The sequence below is a fragment of the Cyprinus carpio genome, chromosome A19 (genome assembly GCF_018340385.1).
Source record: "Cyprinus carpio isolate SPL01 chromosome A19, ASM1834038v1, whole genome shotgun sequence".
Lineage (NCBI taxonomy): Eukaryota > Metazoa > Chordata > Actinopteri > Cypriniformes > Cyprinidae > Cyprinus > Cyprinus carpio.
Window position 1 is genome coordinate 15,714,181 of NC_056590.1, and position 11,666 is coordinate 15,725,846.

General features: G+C 42.2%; 1 protein-coding gene across 3 annotated transcripts; it reads right to left on the minus strand.

The window, feature by feature from the left end:
* Positions 1–385: 385 nt before the first annotated feature.
* Positions 386–10,704, minus strand: zbtb12.2 (zinc finger and BTB domain containing 12, tandem duplicate 2). Of its 3 annotated transcripts, none has more exons than XM_019074627.2 (5): positions 10,394–10,703; positions 9,759–9,981; positions 3,510–3,701; positions 1,940–2,131; positions 386–1,559 (listed from the first exon to the last, which is right to left on the minus strand). In XM_019074627.2, the coding sequence occupies exons 2-5, from the start codon at positions 9,966–9,968 to the stop codon at positions 552–554; spliced, it is 1,602 nt and encodes a 533-aa protein (XP_018930172.2). In that variant the 5' UTR covers positions 9,969–9,981; positions 10,394–10,703; the 3' UTR covers positions 386–551. The 3 variants fall into 3 exon arrangements, with proteins under 3 accessions (XP_018930172.2, XP_018930171.2, XP_042632687.1); XM_019074626.2 differs by having other exon boundaries at positions 3,510–3,704; XM_042776753.1 differs by lacking the exon at positions 1,940–2,131 and having other exon boundaries at positions 3,510–3,704; positions 10,394–10,704.
* Positions 10,705–11,666: the final 962 nt, after the last annotated feature.

An 11,666-nucleotide genomic window follows, 5' to 3' on the forward strand; every position in this document is an offset into this window, starting at 1 on the left:
ATGTCTAGACTCCAGACAAAGTAAGCATCACACCTCATATTTTGTTATCCAAAAGAGCTTCTTGGCTCTCTGTAAGGCTAATGTTGCTAAAGCTACAGTTGTCTCTGCCTGTTTTCACTAATGCTGTTTTTACATGCTACCAGAATGATCGTGAATAGGAATGTGGTAGTTAAAAATTGCGTTTGGAAGCAATGTGAGGATCAGTACCACAGTCACCACCAGTTAAACCGTAACATCGGTGGTCTGCCCGCGAGCATGAGCTCTTGAAGCTCCGCATTCTTCTGAAAAGGGAGGTGGGAGCATCAGCTCATTTTCATTTAAAGGGGACAAAAACAAAAACAGCGTGTTTTGGCTCATACCCTAAGAGTGGCAATTTCAACAAGCTATAAAAAAATTATCTGTGGGGTATTTTGAGATAAAACTTCATATACAAACTCTGGGGACATCAGAGAACAATTTAAAATATTGTATCAGTGCATTCTATGCCACCTTTAAGAAAGTAAATAGGGTTAATTCTGATTTCATTAACACAGTAACAATTTAAATCTGATCTAAACCCCTTCTCCAGCACCACCCTCATTGTTTCGCTGCATTTCCAGATAGTTTTGGGCCGTTGTCCTTCCATGTTGCTCTTTCAGGTGCCGGCGTAGAGCAGGCTTATGGGCAAAGCTGACGTGGCAGTACGCGCACACATGCGGCCGCTCCCCACTGTGCAGGTTCATGTGGTCGCACAGTGTTGACTTCTGAGTGAAGGTCTTGTGGCACAGGGGGCAACAGTGGAGCTTGGAAACTCCACGGTGGACGATCATGTGGCGGTTGAGGTTACTAGAATGGCTGAAGTGCTTCCCGCAGCATGGACACACGTACAGCCGGTGAGTTGACAGGGAATGCATGGCTAAGTCCTGCGTTGAGGAAAATGCTAGTCCGCACTGCTCACACACCACTGGTCCCGTTACACAGGACGTGGATCCCACCACCGCCACAGACTCGTCAGCAGCTCCATGCTCATTTGTATGTGTCCCAACTCTCATTCCCTCTTCCCCGCTGGAAGCTTCCACACCAAAGTGTGCAGGACCTCCATCAGAGCCGATCTCTTCTCCAGGCCTATACTCAATGCGGATGGTACCATCTGCGAGATGCTGATTGGACATGTAATCAGCTCCAAAGTCCGCTCCAAAATTACCCATGATCTCATCAGGAGTCGGAAACCGCCAAGCCTCCTGATAGTTACCCAAGAGCTTGCGGTCCTTGAAAGTGTACCGCTTCCTGTGTTTAAAGCCTCTTCCTCTGCCTCCCCTGTGCTCTCCGTGCCGTCTTCTCCACACGCGGCCTCCCCCTCTGAGGTCGTTGCCTTTGGCTTGCCCCTCCATATTGGGCTCCTCTATACCTGCGTCCAGCGGTTCGTGGTCGTTTAACATGACAACAGCTTCTCTGTCTTCCTCCTCTGCACCAGAGGTCTTCTCAGGGTCTTGATGTTCATCGTTGATCTGCACCTGATAGATGCCACTCTCAGGTCCGTCCTCTCCCTCGAAGTGTCCAGATGCATCTGATCCTCTTACCTGTTATGGTGAAAACAGATTAGTTGAACTTGTTAAACACAACTGAGCAAACTACCAGAATAAGTGCTGATATGACCCTCTTTGATTTGGGACAGCAATAATGTAGCAACCATGTTTGATGATTTTGCTGGTGATGTGAGATTAAGGAACATCGCAATAATTTTAATGCAGTTTTTATTTAGCTATTACCTTTCCAGAAGATCATTATTTAATTTTCCAGATCCTCAAAACGTGCAAGGATGCTGGCAATATGAGATGTTTTAATAGCATCTCTGTATAAACTTCAGTTGCAAAAACAGCTTGAGAGTTTGAATGCTAACACTCATTAGCATTATATCTTTTGGCACTTAGCATATGAAGCAAAACCAACAAATATTTACACGGTGTATGGTCAAATCACTGTCATCTTTGTGAGTGATGTTGGAGAGTTCGGCATCAGCAGCCTGGAGCTCCTTTCCTGAACTGTGAGGATGCAGTGATGCCGTATCAGAAGGGGATGAAATGGATCCCAATGAATGGGTACTTCCACTGACAATCACTGGCATAGACTGAGGGTCTTCTGATTTCACAGTCTGAATAATTAATGGGAGAAACAGAGAGAGAAAGACAAACATAATGCAAGTAAGAATTGTATGGTTAAATTACTTTATTTGCATTATACTTCTTTATAGGCACAGTTCATCCAAAAATAAATATTCTGTCATCATTTATACTCATGTCAAATGAATCAAACAATCAGCATAGGCTGTCAAGCTCCAGCAAATACCAAAATAGCTATAGTCACAAAATAGTATGGTTCAAGAAGATTTGGAATGTAAATCTCTGATCACATGGACCTTTTATGGTGTTTTACAGTGTTATCTTCTAGTCCTTTTTGGGAGCATGACGCTATGCATTTGCTGGGATTTGGAGAAGCATTCTGTCTGTCTGAGTGAACAGTAGCTTTAATGGGCCTCTGAAAATAATCTACAATGCACTAGCACAACTGGTCTTCAATCAGCCAAAGAGGACTGCTGATCTCAGGCCACTAGCTCCCAGCTGTGACCAGAATCAAATTTAAAGGTGCTTTATGTAAGTTTTTCACTCTGGGGCCAGAGCGTCAATCTGGCAACCTGCATGTTCGTCAAGTCTGAGGAGGAGGGACCAGATGAAAAAAACCCTCTCCATTATTTTGAATTTGGACTGCAATACCTAGTTCAACCACTCGGTGTCAATCCTACATACAGCACCTTTAAGGCTTTGATGCTGGCTTTTAGGACTGCAACTTGAAATGCACCTCCCTACGTCAACCTTGTTTTGTCACAATGAGGCACAAAGTTACTTTCCAAAACCTTCACCCTCTTTGCTCCTCTTTGGTGGAATGAGCCACCAACCTCCACCCGAATTGCAGAGACCAAGGCTTCGAAAAGGTTAGTTTCTCCCATCACAAATACATCATTTATTACATTGCACAAGTGAGCGTGTCTAAAAGCGAAGTGGAATGCAGCCTTTGTAACCCCTAGTCCTTCATTAGCTTGTTCAGGTGTGTTTGATTAGGGTTGGAGCGAAACACTGCAGGACTGAAGTTGGCCACCCCTGGATAAGACTATCACAACTTTCAAGAAGCAGCTGAAGACACATCGCTCCCACAAACACTTAACAACCTTCAACCAATTCACACACAGAAAATACTCCTTTTTTTCTTTTCTGCATTTATCCTCTGCTCTAGCTTGTTTCTGGACCTACTTTTCTAATAATAAAATGTATACTATGAATATCGATGGTTCTGTGATGAATTTCTCATGTTCCTCTAAATCTCTTTGAATAAAAGTGTCTGCTATGTGAATGTATGAAAAAGCGCATCCTGCAAAACGTCTCCTTCAATAAAGACTTTTATGTCTAGATGAAGTGTTTCATTAAGAAGAAACAAGGTCTGCAATGGTGACCAGTGTTTGAGGCTGAGATACTCACAATGGGGCTGCGACTGCGGGGCTGCATGTACTGGCTCAGGGCTCCTCTGCATTTCTCCACCACATGCTCCATCTGCAGGTAGCTGGCTGCAGTCAGGTAGTTCACGATCTCTTTGGCACTGAACTGCAGCATACCTGTGTAACAGGACTGGAGGAGTTCACATACCACTGCTGAGCTGTGCAACATCGACACCTGCTGGATAGACAAAGTATTTGTTGACAATCAAAACAAAAAATGATTTTCAAAATTAATATTGCAAATCAGAGCGGAACTGATCATTGAAGAAAGAAGAAAAATGTAGGGTGGGGACTTGGTTATGTCAAGCGGTTGTTGAGTGGATAGAGGCAGATCTAAATATGAGCTTTCAGCTCAAAAAAGAGACAGAGGATAAGCGAACTAAATGATTGGAGAAGTCTGGCATATGCTACCAGAGAGAAGCGTGTTGTTTCACTGGAAAATTGAGTTAGGATGTTTTGATTCAAAATGACAAGGTAAAAAAAAAAAAGAAGAAGAAGAAGAAAAAAAATAAAAAGAAGCTTTAAACATGGACGAATCATTCACAATAAGGTCAATAACATGCATTTAAAGAATTAAATTTTCAATTTATGCTGACTTGAAATTTTGCATCACCAACATCAAGTGGAATTGCATAAGTAATGATTGATTTCAAACAGATTTCCTGAACATTCCCCTGGCCCAAACTGGCCTAATGCTACTGCATCGCTTTTTTTGATAAAATAATGTTTGATAGTACAGTACCTTCAAGTCAAATCCATATTTTGCGCACACACGCACGCACGCACACACACACAATACAGGTGTATCTCAATGAATTAGAATGTTGTGGAAAAGTTATTTTATTTCAGTAATTCAACTCAAATTGTGAAACTCGTATATTAAATAAATTCAGTGCACACAGACTGAAGTAGTTTAAGTCTTTGATTCTTTAAATTGTGATGATTTTGACTCATTTAACAAAAACCCACCAATTCACTCAACAATTCAATCTCAACAAATTAGAATACTTCATAAGACCAATAAAAAAAAAACATTTTTAGTGAATTGCTGGCGTTCTGGAAAGTATGTTCATTTACTGTACATGTACTCAATACTTGGTAGGGGCTCCTTTTGCTTTAATTACTGCCTCAATTTGGCGTGGTATGGAGGTAATCAGTTTGTGGCACTGCTGAGGTGGTATGGAAGCCCAGGTTTCTTTTTGACTGTGGCCTTCAGCTCATCTGCATTTTTTGGTCTCTTGTTTCTCATTTTCCTCTTGACAATGGGGTTCAGGTCTGGTGAGTTTGCTGGCCAGTCAAGAACACCAACACCATGGTCATTTAACCAACTTTTGGTGCTTTTGGCAGTGTGGGCAGGTGCCAAATCCTGCTGGAAAATGAAATCAGCATCTTCAAAAAGCTTGTCAGAAGAAGGAAGCATGAAGTACTCCAAAATTTCATGGAAAACGGGTGCAGTGACTTTGGTTTCCAAAAAACACAATGGACCAACTCCAGCAGATGACATTGCACCCCAAATCATCACAGACTGTCGAAACTTAACACTGGACTTCAAGCAATTTGGGCTATGAGCTTTTCCACCCTTCTTCCAGACTCTAGGACCTTGGTTTCCAAATGAAAAACAAAATTTGCTCTCATCTGAAAAGAGGACTTTGGACCACTGGGCAACAGTCCAGTTCTTCTTCTCCTTAGCCCAGGTAAGACACCTCTGACATTGTCTGTGGTTCAGGAGTGGCTTAACAAGAGGAATACGACAACTGTAGCCAAATTTCTTGACACGTCTATGTGTGGTGGCTCTTGATGCCTTGACCCCAGCCTCAGTCCATTCTTGTGAAGTTCACTCAAATTCTTGAATCGATTTTGCTTGATAATCCTCTGCGGTTCTCTTGGTTGGTTGTGCATCTTTTTCTTCCACTCAACTTTCTGTTAACATGGTTGGATACAGCAGCCAGCTTCTTTGGCAATGAATGTTTGTGGCTTACCCTCCTTGTGAAGTGTGTCAATGATTGTCTTGTGGACAACTGTCAGATCAGCAGTCTTCCCCATGATTGTGTATACTAGTGAACCAAACTGAGAGAACATTTTGAAGGATCGGAAACCTTTGCAGGTGTTTTGAGTTGATTAGCTGATTGGCATGTCACCATATTCTAATTTGTTGAGATTATTGTTTGGTGGGTTTTTGTTAAATGTGAGCCAAAATCATCACAATTAAAAGAACCAAAAACTTAAACTACTTCAGTCTGTGTGCATTGAATTTATTTAATACACAAGTTTCACAATTTGAGTTGAATTACTGAAATAAATGAACTTTTCCAGGACATTCTAATTTATTAAGATGCACCTGTGTATGTGACCCTGGACCACAAAAAGGTAAGGGTAATCTGAAAGCTGAATAAATAAGCTTTCCTTTGATGTATGGTTTTTGTTAGGATAGGACAATATGTGGCCGAGATACAACTATTTGAATATCTGGAATCTAAGGGTGCAAAAAAATCAAAATATTGAGAAAATCACCTTTAAAGTTGTCAAAATGAAGTTCTTACCAATGCATATTACTAATGAAAAATTAGGTTTTGATAAATTTACGGTCAGAAATGTACAAAATATCTTCATGGAACATGATCTTCACATAATATCCTAATGATTTTTGGCAAAAAAGAAAAATCCCCATACAATGTTTTTTTGGCTATTGCTAAAAACATACCCCAGCGACTTAAGACTGGTTTTGTGGTCCAGGGTCACACACACACATACACATACACATACAGATACATATACATATACATATACATATATATATATATATATATATATATATATATATAGAAGGAGTGGATGTCAATCTACCATGGCCTTCATAATAAAATTAATTATATTATCTCTTGTCAAGTCAAGTCAGTTTTATTGTCAATTCTCACACATGTACAGCACATACATACCGAGAATTTAAATTGCGTTACTCTCAGACCCTTGGTGCATACAGATAACACTAACAGTAGAGCATAATAATACAGATAGATACAGATTAAATATAAATTACAACTATACAAATAAGGGCATGTAAAATAAAAATAAATAAAGTTAAATAAAGCAGCACAAGGCACATGGCAAATAGATTGCAAACCAGTGAAGTAAACAAACAGTGCAGATAAAAATATTGTAGTGCAAAAGAGCTTATTCAGTCTGATTAAAGTGACAAAGAGCTCAGAGACCAGTTCTTTATTTAAACTGACGGAAGAGGTAGTTGAATGAGGTAGTGAGCAGACCAATGCTGCACAAAGTGTCTGGTGCAGGTCACAGTTTGTTAGTGGGAAGGGGGAGTGGAAGGACCTGGGCGCAAAAGAGGGGAGGGGTTTCAGAGTTCAGTGGTGCCTGGGGCAAAAGAGGAGAGGGGGGGCAAGGTCGGGAGGGAGTTCAGCTTCCTGACAACCTGATGAAAGAAGCTGTACTTCAGTCTGCTGGTCCTGGTCTGGAGACTCCGCAGTCTCCTCCCTGATGGCAGCAGACTGAAGAAGCTGTGTGATGGGTGGGTTGGATCACCTGCGATGCAGAGTGCTTTGCAGGTGAGATGGGTTCCATAAATGTCCTGGAGGAAGGGGAGAGAGACACAAACGATCTTCTCAGCTGCTCTCACTATGCGCTGAAGGGTCTTCCGGCAGGATGGGTTGCAGGCGCCATACCACACAGTGATGCAGCTCGTCAGAATGCTCTCGATGGTGCCTCTGTAGAAGGTGCACATGATGGTGGCCGGGGCTCTGGCTCTTCTCAGTTTGCGGAGGAAGTAGAGACGCTGCTGTGCTTTCTTGGCCGGTGCTGCAGTGTTGTCAGTCCAGGAGAGGTCCTCTGTGATGTGCACACCCAGGAACTTGGTGCTGCTCACTCTCTCCACAGTCGCACCGTTGATGGTCAGAGGAACTCAACATGTTCCTCTGACCATCAACGGTGCGACTGTAGAGAGAGTGAGCAGCGCCAAGTTCCTGGGTCCTCTGAATGTGGAGAAGAGGAAGGAAATTGTTGTTGACTTCAGGAGAGTACACACTCAACAACAATCTCCTTCCTCTTCTTCACATTCAGAGAGAGATTGTTGTCACTGCCACCTGGCCATGTGGCTCACCTCGCTCCTGTAGTTTGTCTCACCTATGTTGCTAATGAGACCCACTACAGTTGTGTCATCCGCAAACTTAATGAAAAGATTGGAGTTGTGTGACGGTGTGCAGTCGTGGGTCAGCAGAGTGAAGAGGAGGGGGCTCAGCACACATCCTTAAGGGGGCCCCAGTGTTCAGTGTAATGGTGCTGGATGTGTTGCTGTCGACCCGTACTGCCTGAGGTCTTCCAGTCACAAAGTCCAACAGCCAGTTGCACAGCGAAGTGTTGAGCCCCAGCCGGACCAGTTTGTAAATGAGCTGTTGAGGTATGATTGTGTTGAATGCTGAACTGAAGTCTATGAACAGCATTATGACGTATGAGTCTTTTTTGTGTAGATGTGTGAGTGCTCAGTGGAGGGCAGTGGCGATGGCATCATCAGAGATGGTGCTGTCACAGGTCCGCGGTGGGAGCTTGTAGTCCGTAATGGTCTGTACCCCTGCCACAGGCTCAGAGTGTCTCTTCTGTCACTGAATCGATGGGCTATCCTCCTGGAGTACTGTCTCTTAGCCTCTCTGATGCCGCGGGATAGGTTGGCCCTAACTTTCCTCGGGCCCACCTAATCTCCAGCTCTGTAGGCAGCGTTCCACGTCTTCAGGAGTCTGTAGACCACCCCTGTCATCTACAGCTTCTGGTTGGCCCGGACAGTGATGGTCTTTGTGACTGTTACATCATCAATACACTTGGTGATGTAGGCAGTGACAGTCCCTGAGTACTCTTGGAGGTCTGTGGAGTTATTGTATGTGGCAGCCTGCTTAAACATTTTCCAATCAGTGGTGTCAAAACAGTCTTGAAGAGCCTCTGATGACCCTTCAGGCCACACTTGTGTTTGTTTGTGAACTGGTTTGGCAACTTTAACGAGGGGTCTGTATGCAGGCATTAGCATGACAGTGATGTGGTCTGAGGCACCAAGGTGGGGGAGGGCCTTGTAAGCTCCTCTCTGGGTGGTGTAAACAAAGTCCAGAGTGTTTTTGTTCCGTGTTGGAAAGTCTATGTGTTGGTGTATTTTTGGTAACACACACTTTAAGTCCATGTGGTTGAAATCCCCAGCTAAGATGAGAAAAGCCTCAAGGTGGGCTGTCTGCTGCTCACTGATGTGCTGGTACAGTTCATTTAGTGCCTCGCTCCTGTTGCTGTTGTTGGAGCTGGGAGAGATGTATACAGTAACAAGCAGTATGGCTATGTATTCCCTCGGTAGATAGAACAGCCGGCACTTAATAATCATAAACTCTGCCAGGAGCAAGCAGTGTTTGCAGACCACAACAGCATCGCGGCACCACGCATCATTGATGTAAACACAAATTGTGTGATAATCAGTCAAGTTACAAATCAGTATTTAACCTCATAGACTGTAGTTGGTTGAATAAAGTTATTAGTTACCACATATTAGTAGCAAACACAAAGAAATGTATGTATACTGTAGTTGGAATGTGTCTGTGTCCCTTTGATGTGAAGTAATGGGCCTCTCCATATGTGAACTTTTGCTTTCACCTCTCCGGTTCAATAGGTCACTGATTGCCAAGGTCATAAGACACACACACACACACACACACACACGAACACACACACACAATTTTAGCTTTAGAATAACCCCAGAAGTCTATAAATGCAGTCTATAAATTACACCGAAAACAAATAAATAGTACTGAAGTACTGAAATAGGTTAACAAACAAAGGTCTATCTTGACATTTAATGTTCAGAAATGAAAGTGTCCATGGATGGAGCGGCGGAGGGAAAGAATGGAATCCCAGATTTCATTGGAATGCACAACTACATGTACAACTAAGCTGGTCTTACTTTCTCCATTTATGCATAAGCTCTGTTACACAGTGCAGTTCATTATGGTCCACTAAAGGTTTTATTATTTTTTTTTTTTACATGATTTTAGGAGGGGGTAATCTGAAGTCACTGACACAAAAAATAAAAAATGGGAAAATTAATGTGATATCTTCTGGGTGTTTGTGACACTATTTTATTAGATTTCATCCACCAAACAAAAAAGGCAGACCATAACAACACAGAGTACCAAATGGTTTGTTTCTGATGATGCTGTAACTTATGTATTTAACTTAATTCTGATTGCACCCTCACCTGTAGCTCTGATGAGGGGTTCAGGAGAAACTGGTCCCTGAGAAACGCAGAGCAAGCAGCCAGCACGACCTTATGACCCCTGAACATGCGCCTGCCCCCCGCCACGATGGTGACATCACAGAAGTGCTGCTGCGTCCGCAGGAAGTTCATGTTACTCAGGGCAGTGTCTCCATGTGCAGGCAAACGGAAACTCACCACATCCACATCCATGCCTTTACTACAGCTGAAAACAAACAAAACACCCATTTATTTGAAATGCAATACTACATTAATACAAACAACAGATATCTACATTTAAAATCATAATGGAGTTTGTAACTCTTAATAACTTTATGAATATTTATGTTATTTGTGCCTATTTATTGACACTGGAGGATATTCACAAATTAACATACAAAAATACAGAAATAATATGTCCATGAATATTCTCATTACGCCATGCATTCACATTTAGAAGAAATCAGAGGCACAACAGTCCATTGTATGAGCTCTGTATGATCATTGCATGTTTATATCAGAGTTAAGCTCAAGTAGCTCGCACTGTAATGTTAGCATCTTTTGTTTCAGACTGTTTAACACACTGCCCTCAATACAGTACAAACACACCACTGATCTGATAAACAACATGAACTCACTTGAGCGATTTAGTGAGGACAAATAAAAAAATCCCCCAAAACAGCGTAACTTATATCAGATTTATGATGTGTAGAGATCAATGCAGCTCATCACATCAAGGCACGAGCGCAGACACCGAACTAAAACACTCGCGCTGATCTCGAGCACAGAAGTCTGCTGTCTTTATGTGTCTGATTTCGGTCATCACTAACATACGCTTTCTGTTGTGCTCCGTGTGTTTCAAAACAATTACAGCTAAGATCCGCAGAATGAAATGAAGAAAGAAAAGTTAACAGGAGATATTGAACCCGACGGATGATTTTCAAAATAAAAGCCCCGTCTAGACCTCGTAGCCAGCAGTAGGTCTTTTAAAGGTCTTTATGTCTTTAAAGATTGTCGTTCAAATCGTTTTGGAGAAAATGACTGCTCGTTTGTATTTTATGTGTTAGATTGATAGTTTATAGATTTTTACATTTTAAATTATTTTTTAAATTAGTGTCAAAAAGCCTTTATTTTTTGTTTACATGATATTTTGTATCCAGCAGGTAACCACGTGGAGGCGCTGTGAATTCAGGATGGCCCTCCAAAAAGTAAATAATTTGCAAACGGATACAGAGAGAAGCCAGTATAACACGAGGCATAATAGCCTAAGTCCTAACTGACTTAGTACTGACTCCTGCATTCGTTGTAACATACATGTCCTAGTGCTTTGATGGATGACAATAATTTAAAAAGAGATACAATCTGTACCTTGTGATAGGAAGCTTCTGCAAAGTGGCCCACGATAATATAATTGATCTGAAACACTTCTGTTGTTGTATGGCCTCTGGAAGGAATGTTAAAATCATAGTTAATATCAGTGATTACATTTATGTTATTACATGGTCAGCCACAACATTAAACCCACTTGCCTATCATATGGATCACCCTCGTGCTGCCATAACAGCTCTGATGCATCGAGGCATGGACTCCACAAGAGTTCATGTGTCCTGTGGTTTCTGGCACCAAGACAATCTGCAACAATCTTTAGGTAGGGCCACATGTCAAAATAACATCCACACAAATGCCAGAACCCAAGGTTTTCCAGCAGAACATTTGTCAGAGCACAACACTGCCTCCTCCGGCCTGCCTTCTTCCCATAGTGCATCCTGCTGCAAGCACTTTCCCATGTAAACAACACACGCACCCGGCCATCCACCTGATCTAAAAGAAAACTTGATTAATCAGACCTTCTTTCATTCCTCCAGTGTCCAGTTCTGACACTAGCATGCCCATTGTACTACTTTTAGTGAT